General features: G+C 47.6%; 1 protein-coding gene across 2 annotated transcripts in view; it reads right to left on the minus strand.

Annotated features, from left to right (window-relative positions):
* The window catches only part of TRAIP (TRAF interacting protein), a 535,773-nt gene that overhangs the window by 479,016 nt on the left and 34,153 nt on the right, over nt 1–22,604 (minus strand). For both annotated transcript variants that reach the window (XM_069644161.1, XM_069644162.1), the window contains exons 2-3: nt 20,781–20,838; nt 473–556 (exon numbers count right to left, since the gene is read on the minus strand). In XM_069644161.1, coding sequence (XP_069500262.1) covers nt 473–556; nt 20,781–20,838 — 142 coding nt within the window. The remainder of the gene's footprint in view (nt 1–472; nt 557–20,780; nt 20,839–22,604) is intronic.

A 22,604-nucleotide genomic window follows, 5' to 3' on the forward strand; every position in this document is an offset into this window, starting at 1 on the left:
GCAAAAGGTATAGCAGTCCATGATACCACTCCATCTGTAGAAGACTTCAGGTAGTCATTGCCAAACACAAATTAATTCAAACAAACCAATTTGTGAGTTTAACTCAGTGTTCAAGACAATCTACAAGTAAACATTAGGATACATCTATACAACATTTAAAAAATAAGAGGTCATAAATCATGGACAAAATTATTTTTTGCATCTTACGTGAAAGTCAGATTTACAGAATGCTTTGTACTCTCCTTGGTGGTTTCTAGCCACTGATCAATGATGGCTACCCAGCAGCTGATTTTACCTTCTATGTATCCAATCTTGATTTCGATCCCTGCATACCATTTCATATCCAAGTCAGCAATTAATGTTATAGTATCAAGCAGACTGTTTCAATGTTCTAACAATATTAGCAATTCTAAAGTAACCAGCTAAAATTTCCAATACAATCACAAAGTAATCAGGAATATGTTCAACATACCTTTAAACTCTCTGCATCAAGGGGTGCCTCACCCTCTTCTGTATTATCAAAGAACAGCTTTCGAATTATGTATCTGGTGCTGACCTGAAAAGAATATTCAAAGGAGAAGGGAATATTAGCGGGCGGGGAGGCAATTGAAAATGCAAACCAGGAATCTTTCAGTCACTTGGAAGGTTTTCCATAAGGTAAAAGAAAGAAACGTCTACTAGAGCTCAAAATTACATTTATGCAAAACCACATTTTTTTTCTAAAAACATAAAAGTTAACTGAGAGAAAATACTTAAAATGTTGCCATAGTAAAGGGCCAAGAACACAGTAGGTGAGGGGACATTTATTTCCATTCTGAAAGGGCTTTCATAGATCGTGAAAATCAGATCTCCAAATAAAAACAAGTAGTGGCAAAAACTGCAATCCTTTCACTGTATTTTTTGACTAAGTGAGGCTCTTTTTGAATCTTACCAATAACTTTAAAACAATTTTTTTCTGGGAAGCCCTGATGGCCCATAAAGCTACCTGGCCCAGGAGTAAGCTGTGTGTCCTTTTATGTACTTCTCTCCTGGTGGATCTCTTCATGTGGCTAGTTTGATGTGTCGACGGCACTCCTGAGCCGGCCAGCAGACTGAAGCGGCCCCACCACCCCGCCGAGGCAACGCTGGTCAAGGTGTAAAGGGGGAAACAGCTGCGGAAGGAGACAGGGCTACCCTGCCATCTCGAGGAACGGAGATGGCAGCCACCTACGATGTACCAACGAGGGGTGAAGAAGGCTCGGCGGGAAGCCCAGGTCGGGGGCCAGAGAGAATCCGCCAACGGAGACGAGAGTCCGTGAGGAGGAGCAAAACGGAGGGGAAGAGCACCCCAGCCAGAAGGCGGACAGCAGCACACCAAGGCGCGATCGACCGCGCACAACGGGAACCCACCAGAACAGTGAACCCACCAGAACAGTGAGCAATGGCACAACCCCCAGAAAAAGGATAGGACATGCAAGGACCCAAGCGAGAGTCGGAGGTGAATAGAAGGTGCCGGGAAGGAGACAAGACACACAAACAAGGGACATGCGGAGGGCAGGGCCGAGGACCGGCAGGCTCCCCAAGGAGGCGCACATAGCCCCAAGAGAGGAGCCGAACCAAGGAGCAGGCGGGGGACCCTGCCGAGAAAGATAAACAGCGGAGGATGAAGAGGAGGAATCCACAACCCAGCGCAGGAGTAGCATAAGCCGCGAGCGAGCCCACGCACAGGCCGGAGGTATTGCGGAGGAAGCCTCGGTAGCCCAAAGAAGGAGCTCCTGAGGAGAGAGACACAATCCGTCAGCGAGGAGCGGTGCAGAGGAGAAGGTGGGGGGCGCCACTGCCGGGCCGAAATAGCAAGGGGGAACTCAGACCCGGCCCGCAGCGGGCGAGCGAGCCCCCGGACGAGAGTCAGAAGAGGCACAGGTAAGCACTCTTCCCTCCCCCCCACCCCGTAGACACAGCATAACACTGGTGGGATTGCCTGGCGCAGGGGGGGAGTGAGAGGGGGGCCACAAAGGAGGAACACAAAGCCAAAAACTAAGGACCCAGCAGGAGAGAGACCAAAAGGCAACTGGTTGGTGAGGGACCCCCTGGTCTTGTCGGTCCCTCAGGTCTTTAAGGGACAGCGGCCCAAACGAACCTGCACACGGAGGCCTAAGCAGGGGAGCCCCGGTGTGGGAGCAGAAGGGGACTGCACTAGGGAGCGAGGCCACCGGGCTCAGAACTGGGCCCAGCGAACGGACCTCGCTGGAACCCCACCCCTCCACATTGTGAGCGCGCACAACCCAGCCACATAAGGCCACGGCACCCCAGGGGAGAGGACATAACCAGAAATACTAGGGTGGCAGAACACCGGAAGGATCTGGAATGACTAGACCCCTCCCTCCCCCCCCAGGAATAGTGAAGGAATGAGAAGGATCGGAGAGACACACCAAATGGGGCCCAAACTCGCAACGGCCAGGACTGTGAAAGACAAGACCAACTCTGACGGCCTTGCCAGAAGGCAGGGAAAGGAGGGGAATCCCCGCACTGAGAAAGGGACCATACAGAAAAGGAAGGGCGAGAGACGGGAGCAGGAGCAGGGGCAGGGGCAGGGGCCCAGCCCAGACCAACAAGGAATCCTGGCCATGACAACGAAATCCAAGGGTAGGCCAATCAAGGGAGGGCCACCCCAGATCGACACTCCAGGCACACTTCAAACGTTGTGGTCAGCTAGGGAAGCACGCAGGAGCGCACAAGAGGGGGCAACAGGACACAGTACCCCGGAAGACATGAACCCAACAGCCCCAATATCGTGCCAAGACTTTCATGGGGAAATGTTCTCCCTGCAATCTAACCTGGCAAAGACCTTCCAAGACCAGTTTCAGCTAATGAGGTTGGATCTTAACACAGCCTTGGGAGAAATTAAACAGGAAATCGGACAACTGGGGGAGAGAACGGACCTCGTGGAAAAGGGCCTGCAGGAAATCGACAGAGAGGCAATGGCAAACAGCGAAGCCATAGAACGACTGGATATGGCCACGTGGAATTTGGAGCTTCAAATGGAAGATATGGAAAACAGATCCCAGAGGGTCAACATTAGGCTGAAGCTTCGGTCAGAAACTGTGACAGACAGGGAGCTGAAAGAGGTCACAGGTCATCTTTTCAGGGCTACTAGGGGGAACCGTCCCCGGACACAGTAGAGCAGGACAGAGTCCACAGAGTAGGACGCTTAAATAAGAACCCGAACGCGAGGCCAAGAGATGTACTAGCTTCATTCACCTTGTACGGGCGAAAAGAAGCAGCTCTGAAAGCGGCTAGACAACAAGAGCCAATCGAGTACAAGGACCAACAAATTGAACTATATCAAGACCTACCCAATTCCACCCTAGTCAAGCGCCGCCAGATGGGCCCACTCCTCAAAGTATTTAAAGAGCAAGGAATCAGATGCAAGTGGACCTTCCCCTTTCGGCTCCTTTTTGAATGGGAAGGCATACAGAAATGGATAACCACGCTGCAAGAAGGAGCGGACATACTGCACCTAAACCTAGATCAGGATCAACGAGTTGACAGGCCTGAGAGATCGCCAGGGACAGAGAACAGACCAAGGCCTAGACCTTGGGAATGGACCACGGTGGGGGACAGTCGGAAAAGGAAAACTACACTACAAGGCCCACCTGGGAAAAAAGGAGACAAGACGCCGAGCGTTGGAGGGGGGTGGGGGGAGGCAAATGCAAAAGGGGTGGACACAAAACTGAACAATAAGGGCAGGGGGTAATAGGGAGTAAACATCCTGAAGTTAGTAAAGGCGAGAGGGCCCTACGAGAGGGAGGGAGGGAGGGAGGGAGACGCAGGAACTCCCTAGAGGGGAGAGGGAGGGGCAAGACAAGGGCAAGGGGCAAGACAAGAACAGAACAGGTCGGGCCAGAGGGAGGTCAAGAGAATCACTTGAGTTGACAAGGGTGGTCAACAGGGATCAGGAAGAAGGGGAGCACAGCAGAAAATGCACAGAGAAAAAAGAAGGGGGCCACCCAGAAACATTGGCACCACTAGGCAGCGTGAACAGCGATATTACCGTTTAAGTGACTAACCCACAATGTCAGGGGATTCAATTCCCCCCTGAAAATGAAAAAGTTAGAGAGCTTCAAGAGGAAGGAAGGTCCCGATATCCTAGAAACCCATCTCCTGCACAGGGATCAGGGATGGCTAAAACTGAAAGGATTCAACCAGGTTTGTTTTAAGTCTCAGGGCAGACTAAGACAAGTGTGTGGGAGGGGCGTCGCACCGGCCTTCAAGAGCACAGTGGACTTTAGGGTGACGGAGGTCCATCGCGATAAAGAGGGTAGGTGTATATAGTGGTTAGAGAGACACACATGGATCTCCCTTACACCAAAGCAGTCATTTACTTGCCAAACATGGGCCAAGAATCGTTCCTGAGGAGATTCTTGAAAGTGCTGGAAGACCACGGCAGAGGTCAAATAATTGTAATGGGCGATCTCAACATACCCTCGGACAGGGCACGGGACAGTTCGGGGGGGAGGGAAACAAAGGAGGGAGGGAGGGACGGTAGCGTGGGCAGAACTAAGATAGGATGAAATGTGCGGGCCCGAGGGATGTGTGGCAAGAAATGAAGGGCGAGGAAGAAGGCTACACGTTTCTCTCGAGCGTTCATGGAACGCAGTCAAGAATGGACTACATATGGGACTCGGCCGGTCTCCTGGGCCAGATTTGGGAAGTACATGCGGGCCCCATAGGAATAGCCGACCACAAAATTGTATCCATGCAGATGGGGTTAGGTAGCAGAAGGAGGGGGTTATGGGGATGGAAGTACCCAGGGATTCTTGAGGGATCAAGTAGTTAGAGAAGAAATAGAATGGAAAATAAGAGTTCTTCGAGACCAACAAGAGGGGAGACACAAGGGAGGAAAGTAGATGGGATGCATTCAAGGCCACGTTGAAGGGGGAGTTAATACCTGCGAAAACCCAGAGGGAGCAACAGTTAGAGGCACTGGAAGCATAGTTGGAAGGTGAGGTAGGAGGAGGCCAGGAAGACAGCGGGGGAGGCTCCCACTTGGTCCGCCGTGACGGAGTACAGGCGGGAGATAGGCCAATTGGAGACCCTCCGAACTAAGCGGGCGGAAGGGGCGCTACTATTCGTCCGATAAAAGTATTACGCCAAAGCAAATAAAGCAGACTCCCTCCTGGCGCGTATGCTGAAGGGAGAAGGAACTAAAAATGTGATCACGGCACGGACAACTGACAATGGGGAACGAACCACCCATACGGGAGAGATCCAAGAATGCCTGCAGACATTCTATGAAACACTCTACACATCACAAAATCCACAGCCACATAGACAAGAGGATTTTGAGAATATAGAGATGCCAAAAATCAATAAGGGCCGCCCAGAATAACCTAAGACGGGGAATCACAGAGGACGAAGTAAGGAGGGTCATCAGGGCTCTTCCACCAAATAAAACACCAGGCCCGGACAGCTGCACAGCGGCATTCTATAAAACCTTTGCAAACACACTAGTACCGCACTTAACTTACCTCTTCAACGCATTTAAAACCACATGCAGCATAATCCCTTCCATGGAGGAGGCTAAGATGACCAGGATTCTCAAACCCAAAAAAGAACCAATGGAAAGTACCTCATACAAGCCCATTGCTTTAATCAACGTTGATGCAAAAATATTTACAAAGATCCTGGCGAACGGGGCTCCTAGCAGACCTGATCCACCCGGATCAGGCAGGATTCATAAAAGGCAGGCAGACGGCTGATATTAGGAGGGTAGCTCACCTACTGGAAAAAACTAACGCTCACCTGGTTCCCACGGGGGCGCTGGTCTAGTCTGGATTGCTGTGGCCTCTTCTAGCGTGATGCGCAGGATCCGGAACAGCGATTGGACAGGACCTCCAAATCGTGCTTGCCTGGCCCGTAGGAATATCCTTCTGCAGATGAGAAAGGGGATTAACAGTCTGCAGAATAGTGTGCTAGCTCCCCCCTTTCCCCTTTCCCCCTTCGTTCCTCTCTAACTTCCTCCAAACCCCGGTTTAAGCTCACCTTATGGTTTGTAAGGATGAACTCTCCATCCTGCTTCTGGTGCAGGGGCGCGTGTTCGTCCAGTTACTTCACTGGTTTTCAGAATGGCGCTGGCAAAATCCACTTGACTTTCCTGAGCGATGCGCCTTAAGTATGAAAGTTCAAATTTCAAGTGAGGCCCCCTTTATGTTGTCTTTCTAACCTGTGATCTGTCCTTTATTTCAGGTGCAGAATGAAGGCGATGCGTCGAGGGGTTAAACTGCCGAGGTGAGTAGTGATTAGGGCGTCCCTCTAAATGTCCTTATCATTCCCCAGAAATGTCTGTTGTCCTTTCCCCATAGGGGCCGGGCTACGGTACCTGCCAACGGGGTGGCGCCGACCCGAAATGTGGAAGAAAAGCCGGTAAGTATTACGGCTGTTAATCAGGCTTTCCTTATGTGTTCCTTCTGCTCACCTTTTGTTTCTTTCTCTCTCCCCTAGGTGCAGAGATGTGGCGTCCGATGCCGACAGCCGCGATGGAGCCGGGAGATGTCTCGAGGACAGGTGAGTGAAGCGTGGCGCTGCAGCGAGCAACGCAATGCTTTTAAATGGAAGTCTTTCTTCAGGGATGCTGGCGAGAAGATTCCAGATGCAGGTAAGAAGTTTGAAATAGTCCTTGGTTTTCACCTTTCTCTTCTCTTCCTTCTTTGCAGGTCTTCCAGGTTCGAGGAGGGTGTGGCTGGAGTCCAGGAGCAGGAGCAGACACAGTGAGCGTTAAGCTGCAGGAAGCAGAACAACGCGGAGCATGAGCTGCTGTCTTGGCGTGGCTTAACCTCCAAAGAAGTCCCAGGTATGTACCCTTCCCCAACTAGGTATGCATCCTTCCCTGGCCATGCCCGAGTGAAAAAATAGTCCCTATGAAAAAAATAGTCCCCTTCAGGTCTCAGGGAGGCCTGAAGCGTGCAGCATGGTCTGCATCAGGTAAGTGCACAAAACACCTCCCTTTATGAGCCTGGCGCCTATGGCGCCAGGACTGAGTCCAAAGAGCCCCTATAAGGGGCCGCTGGGCTTTTACCCGAGGGCATGATGCCTGCTTCCGGGGGTGCTGGGCCTGGCCTGGTGCTCCGGGGGTAGGCATCATGACAGCACTCCCCCCCCCCCCCCCCCCCCAAGGCCCCTCCCAAGGTCGTTCCTTCTGGAGGTTTCGGATGGTTTGGGAAATTCCGATGGAACCTTTTTACCAGCCGAGGTGCATGTACGTGATCACTGGGTTCCCAAGACCTTTCCTGAGGCCCGTACCCGTTACAATCAATTAGATAGAAAAGTTTTGATTTTGAGATCTTAGAATCCAAAATTTTCTTCACCTCGAATTCAGGCTCCCCATCTATCTGAATCGGTTCTGGTGGCTTTGTTAATCTGGTTCCTGGGTGCACTGGTTTCAAAAGTGACACATGAAAAACGGGGTGAATCCGCATGTTAGCTGGTAGATCGAGCTTGACTGCCACTGGGTTGATTATAGCTTTGATCGAGTAAGGGCCTAAATACCTTGGATTAAAAGTTCGAGGCCCCTTGAGTGATAGGTGTTTGGTAGCCAACCATACTTGATCCCCTATTTGGTATGGAGGCGCCTCTCTTCGATGCAGATCCGCATTCTTTTTGTATTTCCCTTTCGCATGTTGCAAATGTGCAGTTGCATCCCTGAAGGCTTGAGTAATCGTAGAATGCAAATGGTCCACTGCGGGCATTTCAAGGCTCAGAGGTGAGTCCAAGTCTGAAGTACGAGGGTGATGTCCATATAGGGTATAAAAGGGGCTCTGACCAGTTCCAGAGTGTATAGAGTTATTGTATGCATATTCTGCCACCCATAAAATGTCCTTCCAATTACCCTCCGATTGGTGCAACATACATCGTAGATATTGTTCAAGGGTCTGGTTCGTTCTCTCCGTCTGACCATCGGTCTGTGGGTGGTGGCTGGTCGAGAGTCTTACGTCGATTTGTGCCAGTTGACAACACTTTTTCCAAAAATGAGAAATAAACTGGCTCCCCCGATCGGAGACTAAATATGGACGGGAATCCATGCAAACGGATGATATTTTCGAGGAATTCCTTGGCAAGAACAAAGGCTGAAGGTAATCCTTTCAACGGAATAAAGTGGGCCATTTTGGAAAATAAATCCACCACGACCAGAATAGTATTGTAACCATTACAAGAGGGCAGGTCCGTGATGAAATCTAGTGACAGGGTGTGCCAAGGTGCTGGTGGAATGTCTAAGGGCTGAAGAAGACCGGCGGGTCTTGTCTTTTGACCTTTGTTTTGGGCACAAACTCCACAGGACATCACAAAAGAATTAATATCCTTTCGCCAGGAAAGCTACCAGAATTGTCGTTTAACCTTTTCCTCTGTTTTGGCAATGCCAGGATGTCCTTCCATCAGGGTATCATGATGACGGGAAATAACCTGTTCTTGCAATTCCTTTTCTGGCAAAAATAAGCGTCCTTGGAAGTAAGGTAAGCCATCCTTGACTGAAAAGTTAGACCCCCTTTTGATCCAATCCTGCAAGGCTGAAGAGTCCAGGAATTGTTTCACTCGTGCTTGAAGGTCTTCAAGGGTTTGTAAAGTGGTTATCCCCAAAATTCTTTGTTCGGGAATTATCGGCACAGGTTCTGAGTTTGTGTCTATTTCTTCCATTCCAATTCGGGATAGAGCATCCGCCTTACCATTCTTATAGCCGGGGCGGTAGGTGATTACCAAATTGAACTCAGCAAAGAACAAAGCCCATCGGAGCTGTCGAGACGATTGAGCCTTGGCAGTTTTTAAATATTGTAAATTTCGGTGATCAGTGATCACGGTGATGGTATGCCGGGCGCCGAGGAGATAATGCCGCCAAGCCTTAAAGGCGGACTTAATGGCTAATAGTTCCTTATCGGTGATCGCATAATTTATCTCCGGCGGCGAGAACTTTCTGGACCAAAATGCTACGGGGTGCAGTTGGTTGGTTTCAGGGTCTCTCTGAGACAGGACAGCTCCCATGGCTAGGCTGGACGCGTCGGTTTCGACTATATATGGGAGATCGGGACGCGGGTGCTTCAAAATAGGTGCGGACGTGAACTTAGCTTTCAACTCCTGAAAGGCCTGTCCGGCTTCCTCGGTCCATTCAAAACGTTTATTTTTTCGCAAGAGTGCAGTGATGGGTTGCACCACACGTGAAAACTCCGGGATAAACCTGCGGTAAAAGTTGGCAAAACCAAGCATGCTTTGGACACCTTTCACCGAACTAGGTGATGGCCATTTGAGGATGGCATCCACTTTCCGTGAATCCATTCGGACCCCTTTAGGTGTCAGGATGAATCCGAGAAACTCAACCTCGTGGTATGGAAAACACATTTTTCCAGCTTGGCAAACAGTTTGTGCTGGCACAGTTTCTCTAGGACGGCCCTGACATGCTTTCCATGATCAGATTCCGAAGAGGAGTACACAAGAATGTCATTGATATATACGACAACACAGACATCGATGAGTTCCCGAAGGACATCGTTCATGAAGAATTGGAAGGCTGCAGGCGCGTTGCACAACCCGAAAGGCATCACCTGGTATTCGAATAGTCCATAATTTGTACGGAAGGCCGTTTTCCATTGGTCGCCTTCTTTTACTCGTACCAGATAAGCCCCCCGGAGATTTAACTTGGTGTATACGCAAGCGTCCTTCACCTGGTCAAGGAGTTCAGGGATCAGAGGCAGAGGGTAACAATTTTTAACAGTTATCTGGTTCAATGCGCGGTAATCGATACAAGTTCTAAGGTCGCCTTCTTTTTTAGGCACGAAGAACAAAGCTGAGGATGCCGGGGACTTTGACGGGCGAATGAAACCATTGGCGAGGTATTGATCTAAATATTGTCTCAAATGCAGATTCTCTGGTTCAGTAAGGGCGTAAATCCTGCTACAAGGGGGTTGTGCACCGGGCACCAGATCGATTTGGCAATCGTACGATCTGTGGGGAGGTAACTTGTTGGCCTGTTCCTTTTGGAAGACGTCCTGAAAGTCTTGGTACTCTGGAGGTAGTTGCACGGGGACAGAGGTTACTGATGCTAGATTAATCTTTGGATTTTCTGGGTAGCAGGTTTGTGCACAATCCGGAAAGGTTATTCTCTTTGTTCGCCAATCAATTCGAGGATTATGTGTCTCTAACCAAGGGATTCCGAGAATAAGCTGAAACTGTGGAGCCTTGATTACATCAAACACAACTGCCTCCCGATGGCCATCCGGACCTACAAGTGTCACCTCAGCTGTGGAATGTGTTACCGGTCCAGAGGCAATTTCGGTTCCACCTACTGTGGTGATGACATCTTTGTTGGTTTTAGGACGCAGAGGGAGGTTTATCCTAGAGACCAATTCTCGATCCACATAGTTTCCTATAGCCCCGCTATCGATGTATGCCTTTATAGCATGCAACCGTTTAGGCTGTTCCGGATCTATGAGGACCATTGGCACAATGAAATGCGAGGTCTGAGAGTTAGTTTTCAAACTCGGCAAGCGGACCCCTACGCTTGCCGGGCGTGGTCGTTTTCCGATACAGAGTTTCCATGGATTTTATCAGCGGCTCCTACCACCTTCTTGGGCGGCTTAACCGGGCAATCTTGCAGAAAGTGTCCAGAGAACCCACAATAAAGGCATAAATGCATCTGTCGTCTTCTTTCCCGTTCTTTTTGAGTTAGGGGTCCTTTAACACCTCCGATTTGCATAGGCTCCGAGGCATCAGCCCCCTTGGGGTTAGCGTGGGTCTTGGCCAACACCCGGGTTTCAAACTTGAACCGATCTGCTTTTCTGTTTTGCAGCCTGTGATCCAATTCGACCACTAAAGTCTATATATTCAGTGCATTCTTGGGGCAGATTTACAACTTGTGCCAGGACATCTTTAAGTTCTCCGCGTAGACCTCGATAGAATAACGTGATTCTTTTATCCTCTGGCCAACCAGTTTCCACAATTAGTCTATTGAAGGTTGCAATGTAGGATAGAAGGTCTTGATTGCCCTGTCGCAGAGATAGAAGTTCGTCATCCAGTGCCTGTCCCTGGGAGTGTTGAGCAAATAACCTTTCCATGCTTGTTTGAAATCCTTGAAAATCACGAAGGATCGGGTCATCTTGAGTTACCAGTGGGACTGACCAATCGGCAGCACAGCCGCTGAGATATGACAACACAAAGGCTACCTTGGTCTGATCATTAGCATAGGAAGTGCAAACGACACTGATTCATGAATACGGCGAATCGTTTGGGGTCCCCAGCAAAGTGTTCAGGTGGGGCCAGCGGCATGTTTCCAGGTAGATTAATCTGCACCGGGTTACTGGAAACCACAGGAGCGGGGTTCCGCCCAGAACCGGGTAAAGGAGTTTGTCCAGCTTGACCTTGCAAAAGCTGTCTAGCCAGGTCATCAGCTCTATCCTTTATTACAATCACTTCCCTCCTGAGGGCACTAGTCTCTTGATGAGCGGCGTGTACTTCGGCCCGTAATTCCCCCAATAATTGGGCCAACTGGTCAGTTTCGGAAGTTTCCATAGCGCCTGGGTGGGAATTTGTAGGAAGGCTCCGCGTTCTGTAACACTCACCTGGTTCCCACGGGGGCGCTGGTCTAGTCTGGATTGCTGTGGCCTCTTCTAGCGTGATGCGCAGGACCCGGAACACCGATTGGACAGGACCTCCAAATCGTGCTTGCCTGGCCCGTAGGAATATCCTTCTGCAGATGAGAAAGGGGATTAACAGTCTGCAAAATAGTGTGCTAGCCCCGCCCTTTCCCCCTTCCCCCTTCGTTCCTCTCTAACTTCCTCCAAACCCCGGTTTAAGCTCACCTTATGGTTTGTAAGGATGAACTCTCCATCCTGCTTCTGGTGCAGGGGCGCGTGTTCGTCCAGTTACTTCACTGGTTTTCAGAATGGCGCTGGCAAAATCCACTTGACTTTCCTGAGCGATGCGCCTTAAGTATGAAAGTTCAAATTTCAAGTGAGGCCCCCTTTATGTTGTCTTTCTAACCTGTGATCTGTCCTTTATTTCAGGTGCAGAATGAAGGCGATGCGTCGGGGGGTTAAAATGCCGAGGTGAGTAGTGATGAGGGCGATCCCTCTAAATGTCCTTATCATTCCCCAGAAATGTCTCTTGTCCTTTCCGCATAGGGGCCGGGGTACGGTACCTGCCAATGGGGCGGCGCCGACCCGAAATGTGGAAGAAAAGCCGGTAAGTATTATGGCTGTTAATCAGGCTTTCCTTCTGTGTTACTTCTGCTCACCTTTTGTTTCTTCCTCTCTCCCCTAGGTGCAGAGATGTGGCGTCCGATGCTGACAGCCGCGATGGAGCCGGGAGATGTCTCGAGGACAGGTGAGTAAAGCGTGGCGCTGCAGCGAGCAAGGTGATGCTTTTAAATGGAAGTCTTTCTTCAGGGATGCTGGCGAGAAGATTCCAGATGCAGGTAAAAAGTTTGAAATAGTCCTTGGTTTTCACCTTTCTGTTCTCTTCCTTCCTTGCAGGTCTTCCAGGTTCGAGGCGGGCGTGGCTGGAGTCCAGGAGCAGGAGCAGACACGGTGAGCGTTAAGCTGCAGGAAGCAGAACAACGCGAAGCATGAGCTGCTGTCTGGGCGTGGCTTAAATAGCCTCCAAAGAAGTCCCAGGTATGTATCCTTCCCTGGCCACGCCCGAGTGAAAAAATAGTCCCTATGAAAAAATAGTCCCTTTCAGGTCTCAGGGAGGCCTGAAGCGTGCAGCATGGTCTGCATCAGGTAAGTGCACAAAACACCTCCCTTTATGAGACTGGCGCCTATGGCGCCAGGACTGATGTCCAACATGAGCCTGGCGCCAAAGGCGCCAGGCCTGAGTCCAAAGAGCCCCTATAAGGGGCCGCTGGGCTTTTACCCGAGGGCATGATGCCCGTTTACGGGGGTGCTGGGCCTGGCCTGGTGCTCCGGGGGTAGGCATCATGACAAAAACACAGAATACGAGCACTCCCACGGTACTCCTATCCCTCGACGCCGAAAAGGCATTTGACCGCGTGGAGTGGTCATTTCTTTTTCAAGTTATGGAGAAAATGGGCCTGGACGGGGACTTTCTCAGAATGGTGCAGGCCAACTATCAGACCCCAACGACACGAAAAGCGTTAAATGGGACCATGTCTCTCCCGTTTAGACTGAGCATGGGAACGAAACAGGGGTGCCCCCTCTCCCCGCTGCTCTACGCAATTTAATTAGAACCCCTCCTACAGGCAATAAGAGGCAGATCAGATACAGGGCATACCCTTTAGGGGACAACAACATAAGGTTGCGGCCTTCGCCGACGACATGTTGCTTGCAGTAACCAAACCCCTTGAATCCATCAGGGTCAGTAGAGCCCTACTGGACAAATTTGGAGAGGTGTCAGGCCTGCAGATTAATATTAGTAAAGCCAAACTGCTAAACCTCACACTGGGACCCGGGGATCGGGACGCATTGAGTGCAGCGACACAGTTTGGATGGAGCCCAGGCGGGGTTAGGTACCTGGGAATTCACATTACCTCTGCCCTTACAGGGTGGTACGCAGCTAATTACCCGCCCCTAGTGAAGGGAATAAAGCAAGACTTCCACAGATGGAGGCACCTTCGGGTCACGTGGATGGGGAGACTGGCATCCTACCATGCTTGCTATTCCTATTCAAAGCAATCCCACAGGCAGTACCAGCAAGCCTCTTTAAGGCGCTGCAGAAACGGACCAGCAAATTAATTTGGGAGGGCAAGAGAGCAAGGATTAATAGGCATATACCCATGGCTCCAAGGAGGGGAGGGAAGGCTGGCTCTACCCAACTTCCAGCAATACTATGAGAATGCACAACTAAGAGTGATCAGGGAATGGTTAGTGGAGGGGCAGGTAAACAGTGGGTCAAAATGGATAGGGCAGTGGCACGACACGACCTAAAGGAAGTGTTGTGGTTACCAAGGCAACACAGGCCGAAGCATATGTATGAGAGCAACATCACAAAATTGGTAGCGGACAACTGGGATAAATTAGTGGAGACCTGGGATATCACAACGTTCCCATCGCCTTTCACGCCCCTCCACAACGGGGACTTCACGCCCGGGATGGAAAGTGGGGGTATTCAAGCAATGGCAGAAGGGAGGAGAGGATGTAACAGGCTGCGGGACATGTTCCAGGGCGGTGGGGGGAGGGGCGGTGGGGGGGGGGGGCTTGGGGGGGGGGGTAGAGATCGTTTCATTTGAGGAGTGCAAAGGGGAATTTGCGGTGGGAGATAAAGAGAGTCAGATATGCACAACTAAGACACTGGATGCTAAACCTAGCAATCAAAGAAGCAGCCACCAGGTCGGTAACAGTTCGAAATGTTTCTGCTCACAAACGATGGCGCAAGGGGTCTCATCTCGAACTTATATAGGATACTTTACAATGCCACTCCTAGTCAGCACTGGCCCTACATGGTTGAGGTTATAATGAGTCTGCTCCAGAAACAAACAAAAAAAGCAGCCGTGGTCATTCATAGGTATGACCGAGCATTAAATAAAATACATTTCCACATATGTAGAGAAAACAGTGTATGCACAGAGTTTGCTGAAGAAGTACATTTCGTGTGGACAAAAGATTGTCAGATCTGAGTTTGAAGTTCTACAGAGGGATGTAGATAAAAATATCCTCACTCTTTGACACAAGGTACAAAACTGATGATGGAAGAGTGACCAATTTGAGGGTAGGGGCTGTTTTGACCCAATAGTTCAACATAGTTTAGCCACACTGCTTTTGTATCACGATTATTGAAGTGTACCTTCTTTTGAAATCGAGCTGTAGTTTTGTAGCATTTTAAAGCGCTTGGGCCCCACAGCTGTAACATGCTTTTATACGAAGGGAACGCTGCGCTACTACTTTTTTTTCGTTTTTGGATGAATCGGCAGGATTCTTGAAGCTTTTCTCACGTTTGGGTGGCAGGTGGGCGCCTTGTCGCCAAACTAGATGACTGGTTGGTGGCGTAATAAGTATGTAAACACGCTGATCTTTATAGACTTTAACAGCATTTCGGCCCATTGTCCATTTTGAACAGCTACCCGGACTCCGGTTTGGTCGAGGACTGTATGCAGTGCCTCCTGATGTTCGCACTGTAGGTGTGGACACATAAGTGGGAGTATTTAGCTAACTTACTAGTTTGTGGGGACTAGTGTTATTGCAGATACCCCATGTATTAGATCTCCTGTGAGTGGCGGATCATTTAATAAAATTGATGGCTCTTATTATTTTTGGACAGATGATCACAAAAGATGTTTTTGTCACGAGACGATAATGAAGAGTCTCTCCATTTGGAGGGTTACCAGTTCGGGTGCAAGTCAGAAAATAACCCATTGAGGACCGGTGCAGCACTGAAGTCACCAATTATAAAAGGTGATTTTTTGATACCCTGATGGTAGCATTATTACACCAGATAGGAGACATAGGGCTGAAGATAACACGGCTCCTCCTTGGCTTCTTTTTTGTCTCCTGGCTATAAATCATTGAAGACATACAGATTCATTATGTTTGTGTAAGCAAGTGGCCCAAGGCACGCAGAAGAAATGGAAGGTGGGTGGTCAGCTTCGGCATACTTGTTGAATACACAATGGTACTTCCTATGGTCAGTTTATTAAACTCTACTAAGTCTTTGTTTGTAGCGTCTACCCGGAGATGTTCTCCATAACCGGGGAACTGAATAGCTTTACATCGCATTCTTCTGGGTGTCCTGAAGAAAGCTCAGAGGGACACATTAAATGTAGAACTGATGCAAGACACAGTTTGCCCCCCAAGCAAGAAACACAATTTGTGAACCTGTTTAGTGCAACGCTTGTCATACTGTTACTAACCCCACCTTAACACAAGCTATGCCCTTGTAATAGGTTCTGTAGTATAGCCATCTCCAGTGGCTGTTGTGATGCATTGCTGAGTGGTGTACAATGTATGTGTAGGATATGTGTTTGATACCGCAATCTTTTATTTGTTTTGAATACATTCTTTTTATAAAAATTACCTGACCATGTGCCTTGTCGAGTAATCTCGTACAATATTTTCCACAACTGAAATCCATCCACTCACGTGTGGCAGGGTGGGGTAGCCTGTGTTCACTTGTCTTGAGTAGAACGAATACAACTTAGGAACACTTCCAAGATGTAAAAGGATCATGGCTTTTATGCCTGAGTAGGGGGGGAGGGGATGGGCGGTAACAGTCCGCCAGCCCGACCCTTGGTAGGCCCGAACAAAGGTAAGGCCTCGGCGAGAGCTGCTGGCCATTACCGGCCATGTCCGCCCCCCTGCAGGGGCATGAAAGCAATTCACACCCGAGGGTTCACCCGGGGTGCGAATGGCTCCTCCCTCCCCAGGGAGATTTGTGCTGCTTGGCCAGCCAATTTCCTGAGAGGGATGGGGGAGGGGATGAAAAAAAAAGATGGCCACTGTCATATGGAAAAGGTCCCTTTTCCATTCCTATGGCAGCCAGAGCAGGAGATGTAGTAGACCGGAGCTCAAAGTCCTGTAAGTAAGTGGGGAGGGAAGGGTGGAAGGGGGGGGGGGGGGTTTGTTTGGTGTGGGGGATTTAAGGGAGAAGCAAGGCAAATGTTAGGAGGCATGTTGCCATCCCACATAAAAATTAAAAAAGGCACCACCCGGGGGAAGGACTTTGTGTAGCTTGAACAGTGGGCAGAGAATGTATATTTTTGCTCGCTGTTCCAGCCACCCGATTGTCGAATGGCCCTTCCCATGGTGGGAATTGTTGTGAGGCTGTGCTTTCTCTGATAATCAGACAATTATTTTGAAAATATTAAAAGCTAGAAATGTACAATTTGAAATAGAATTTATATATTTTCAGTGTGTGACCAGTTAAGTGGACTAGGTAATGTCCTTTTCAAAATTCTTTTACTTCAACCAACTTATTTCTTTAAATGACGGCAATGGATTTCCAGTATTTAACGCAGCACTTTCATTTTTAGTTTGGGCTAGGCTCTAGGGTTCTCCGGTTTAGGTATCACCTGTCCAATCAGTCCTTCTCTGTTGCTTGGGATGACTCCAAATCCCCCTCCTTTCTTCTTGCTCATTGAGTCGCACAAGGCTCAGCCCAAGGTGTTCTTTTCTTACTGTAGACTTCTCCTTTGTCTTCCATTATCTCTTCCTTTGGGATGTCATCACAGTTCTATGCCGATGACCCAACTCTACATTTCCTTCTCTTAATTCCCTGAAACTTTTTCACACTTCCATTTCTGATGGTCTTCTCTCAATTCAAACAGAGGCGTTGAGAACACAATTGCATTCAAGACAGAAATTCTCTTCTTTCCTGCTGCTACTGGTCCTCCTCCGATTCCTCCACCCCCATCCACTTTCCGTCTCTCTTCCCTTCTTCACCCCATAACTTTGGCGTTCTCTTTGATTCTTCACTCTTTTTGTTTTCATTGCTCGCTCTTGTCGTTTTTGACTCTAATATCCATAAAGCTTGCCCCTTCCTCACATTCCATGCTACAAAACTTCTAATCACTACATTAGTCTTCCCATGATTTAACTACTGTTCCTGTCTTCTTGTTGGTCGTCCCGCTTCCTATCTTGCTCCCTTGCGTTCCATATTTAATTTGGCCGTTTACACTCTCTGCGGTATCCCTACTCGTTCTTCCATTTCCCCCTTCTATTCACTCTCTTTGCTGGTTATCTTTTGAATCTCACCTAGAGTTTAATTTTCTTTATATTACTTTTAAATGTGTCCATGGGCTAGTCCCAGTCTACTTTTGCTCACAGATTTCTTTGTATACCCCCTCCGATTCTCTTCGCTCCCAGTCCTAGTTTCTTCTGTTTCAAAGCACCCATGTGCCTAATCTTGTGTCTGCTGCTTCGGTCTTCTTGGCCCAAGTTCTTCAATGCTTTGCCACTTCACATCAGATGTATTGACTGCTACTCTGTTTCGCACACACCTCAAAAACCATCTGCTATCCATTACATCTTAACTTTTCTCCTTTTGGTTCGTACATTATGATGCACTCATTTTTTGTGCAGTTGTATCTTTATAGAGGGGAACTTGGAACTATTTAGCTCCTGCTTGTAGCCAAGAGCCTGGTTAGCTTGACATCAACAACTACCAGGAGCTACTTTTGACTCCCCAGGGCAACTGATGCCAAACAAACACAGCTATCGGAATGTAATTCTGTCCATTTGGGACACTCTATAAAAAAGCATCATGACACATCTATAGAACATTTAAAGCATAAGGGGTCGTAAAAATAAGCAAAAAGTAACATTTGCATTTTAGATTTTATGTTGAAGTTAGATTTGCAGAACGCTATGCACTCGCTCCCGGTTCCCCAGTGGTCAGTGGTTAATGCTGGATACGCAGGAGCTGCTTTTAGCTCCTGCTTCATCTCAATCCCTGCTTTATGTGCTGTGCTTTGGCGAAAGCGCCTTATAAAATACAATGTTGGATAGAGAGGGTGGGTGGGGTCTGGGTATAGACTTTTTATGGAATAAAAATGACACATTCTGGAGGAAAAAATAACCTGCTGTGAATTTTCTGTGCAAATAAAACACATAGAATCATTGTAGTCGAGTGTGATATACTAACTTCTTCCACCACCTGAAGAGTTGTGGGCTACTATGTGACTTTAAGCAACAAAAAGTGCACTAAGGAACCATGACGATTGCCTCCCTTTGACATACTTGTCCATGCCCTTATCAGTAAGGAACACAAACACTCACAATCTCAGAGTTCAGATACTTCGATGAAACTTACTCAAGCCAAGGACTAGCAAAATCATGACAAATACAGTGCGCCATAGATTTGCACTCCAAATTATTAGCAAAGTTCTGTCTGACAACCGAGGCATGGCTACGTGGCCGATTCTGTACATTACGGAACTCCTCTCATGCACGTTTTGAGTTAAGCTTCTTGTTTTGTCTGTTTTTAAAGGTGTACCTTTTATTTTCTTTGTTGCCCCCCTCAAAGTAAGTCTGAACCGCTAATAAACAGCATTAAAAACTAATTTATTTTAGCCCGCAAGAACCACTGGACAAAGGAACTGCTGCAATGTATGGTGTGATAATTTAGGCGCGCATGGACCAATCTCCAGAGGAATGTGCATCAATAAAGAATTTACCACATCAGGCCTCCAGAAACGATTCGTGCCAGGCCTTTTTATGCATGAAAATCTTCTAATACGCCAGCTTTATTATTTTCCTATGTACAGTTACACGCATGTTTAGAGTCGAGGGAAATGCAAAGGTCAGGTTACTAGACAGAAACCAGAACGCTTATTTTAATTTTTTATCTACATGGATGTAATTGCAAGCCATGGAGAAAAGCCTCTGAAACAGAATGCATTTCTCTGAAGCGTTTCAAAAAAAGAAACTGCACACTGTAATAAAAGGAATTGTTTATTTCCATTCAGCTTCTGCTCTGTTGTGTGTAGATGCTCATGGAGCAAACAGAAGCACTGTGCATATTTATTTTCCTAGCATTTTAGGATTGTAGAATTAATAAAGATGGAAAACTAAGTTGCAATTGAGAATTCATCTTTTCTAACGAATTATGCTTTTTTTCTGCAGTGAAAGCAAACCAGTAGTGCACAATTGTATTTTTCAGAGTTCCTTTGCTGTGTGCATAATCATGCAGAGACAGAACATTGTTACATTTTTAATTTAATTTGCACTCGAATTATAAAAATAGTGTGTAAAAGGACGAGTTTGCACAACATAGTTTGCATCCATTTAACCTTGCAGTCAATGGGGTACATTACTATAAATGGTCAGTGGCAGCAGACTCTCTACTCAAGGGCGAGTGATTGTCATTACACCAATCACAGGTGTCGCAGCCTCTCAAATCTTCAAGACTACGATTGAAAAATACAAAACTTGAAATGCAAACGCTGTTCAAAAACAAACAAAAGTTACATTTGTAATTGAAATAGAAACTCAGCAAAACCGGTCCCTGCAATAATCCAGATGGGTATTTAACGTTATGTAGGGTTCCATACATAGATTGTCCAACATCTAGGCACTGTGATTATTATACCTCAGTCGATACTCAGTTTACCCACCTCTGAAAGATGCTAGCCAATAAGATAGCTCTGCTGGTTGAGCGCACTGTGTGAACTGTAGGTTCAAATCCCGGCAAGGCAAAGTCAGCCTTTCATCCTTTCGAGGTCGATAAAGAAGTACAGACTTCAGTTTGGTGATAATTGTAATAAACATGTTCTATATACAGTGCTTTCCCAAAAGCCCTATGTGAATAATCAGATGACCATGAGATTAGGTATACAATTTAGCATAGGGTCCTTGCCTCTCTGCACTGTTCTATCATAACATTGCCATACCATTAGGTAGTAATAGCTCCAGGAAAAGAGGACTTTCACTAATCATCAAAAGACAATTCTGCTATTGAACCTCAAAACACACAATACAATTCATGTTTGCTTTACTATGTAATTGGCTAGTTGTTTGTAACATTTAAATATATACAAGAGCGATCAAATGGCCAGACCTTAGAGAATAACGAAGGTTATGTCACAATGCAGACAGCTGGCGCATGGTAATGATTTCCATACAGTTTTTGCACACGTCGGCTGGATGTCACATACATTTTACTCTCTTGAAATCACATTTGCTCAAAGTTTAAAAATAGGCAGTAAAATACTCCCACCTCAAAATCTTATCTGGAGCACTGGACCCCATGCATGTACCGATTGATTGGTGTAGACCACCAGTTACAATGGTTATAAAGGCACAAAATAAATGCCCGTGCCATACAACAACCCATACTCAATTATGAGGTTTCAAGGATTCACACAGTACCTGAATTCTGCATCCGGGACATGTCCGATTTGGTGCCGATTGAAACCACTTGTCAAGACTGCCGGGGGAAAAGAAATAAGAGTAAGGGACAGAAAATATGACGCATAGTACGGCACACAACCAGTGACATGATGCAGGCTTGGACCAAAAAACTAATCTTTAAGAGGCATGGCTTTTCCACCCAACTAATCACAAAAAGAAAATCAAACCAGTTTCCAGTCAACATGTGTGGAATCGCACATATTGCATCTCTAAAGCAAACCCATATGGCTAGCTTGATTTGCACAGCATTGTTAATAAATTCTCAATAGGGGCTCTGGAAACAAAAAGGCAAAAAGAGGAGATTGCGGGGAGACCACACACTGGCAATGACAGAAAATAGAAGAGCATGTGGAAGGGGTAGTTAAAATCTCTTGTTGAGCAACTGTATTGAGAATTCGCAGGTCCAGCTCCACATGGGTGTGTAAATGGCAGAGGTGTGCATTAGAAATCCCATGAAACGTAACATACTCAGGGGTGCAGATTTTGCACTGGCCACTGTCTAGTGATAGACTCTTGGCGAGTAAGAAATGGTGTGCTGTGTGTATGTATAGAATTGAGGTGGCAAGTGACTTTTGTATGGCTGGCTAGTAGCTTTCAATTTGAATTGTTGCCCCTGCTCACGCTGCCTACTTGCGTGGAGGAACGCTTTCTCTCTAGCACAGGTCAACATTAGAAATTCAAAAAGGACAGTAGGATGTCTGTCACAATCTATTACCTCACATCTAGGTAAAAATGTCAAGAGACAAGCTGCTAGCCAGCCATGAAAGTCAGTCACCCAATGGCATGCCCACAGCACAACACTTCTTACTCACATCCGCCAAGCAATCTTTACCCGAAGAGAAAAGTCGAAAGCTACAAATGGGCAAGGCATGTTACCTCCCTCTCACTATCCATAGCCAATGGTCGGTTCCACATTTCCTCACTTAAGCAAGGAGTTGAATACACAGAAACTAAGTCTCTTGCTCAGCAACTTTATTTTAGTTGAAAGCAACAGTGGGTGGTACGGCGCAGGCAACTTTGGAGTGGATTTTTGCAATGCATTTACCACACAAAAACCCTTTGCACAGGAGGAGTTGAAGAAAAAAATACCTTCACCAGGGTGGGATTAAGCAAGGCCCCCCAAATAATAGAAAGATCCGGATTAGAGTTGGGACCTAAAAACAGTTTTCACATGTAACCACCCTAGAAGACTGGGGCTAGCTGGGGTCTGACTGACTCAAGCCAAGGTGCCCTATATTTCTCAAGTGACTAGGGAAATAAATAAATGAATAAACATACTTCACCCTTTGCAAGCCCCAGGTGGAAACGTACCAATGGGTGAAACCAAAAAGTACGCCAACCACATTAGCGGTTACTCAGAGACATTGTAATGGTTGATTTATACAGCGCTTATACACAAGTGAAGTGCTTCAAAGCGCTTCAAGGCAGGAAGGGAACAAGGGAATACAGTAGTCATTCTTGGGCCTTGAAGTTTCCAATCTAACAAAAAACTAGCGTACTAGGCTTGACGGTATTTCTCATAGTGCAAGTGCATGAAGTCTTTCAGACGCGACCAAGCTAGGGAGGGGAGACAAAGAGGGCTGGGGGCAGGAAAAAAGGAACGTACTAGTCCTAGTACATTCAGGTCATGCAAGTGTATAGACGGAAGTGTGAGGAAGGCGGGAGGGCGGGAAAGTGTGCAGGTCCCTGGGTGAAGTGCAGAGAGGTTACCCCCCTCCGGGGGCATAAACTGAAAGTGCAGTAATACTGAACATAGTGCAGAGGCCCGGAGGCAAGTTCAAG

The sequence above is a fragment of the Ambystoma mexicanum genome, chromosome 2p, assembly GCF_040938575.1.
Source record: "Ambystoma mexicanum isolate Mex_15411 chromosome 2p, UKY_AmexF1_1, whole genome shotgun sequence".
Taxonomy (NCBI): Eukaryota; Metazoa; Chordata; class Amphibia; order Caudata; family Ambystomatidae; genus Ambystoma; species Ambystoma mexicanum.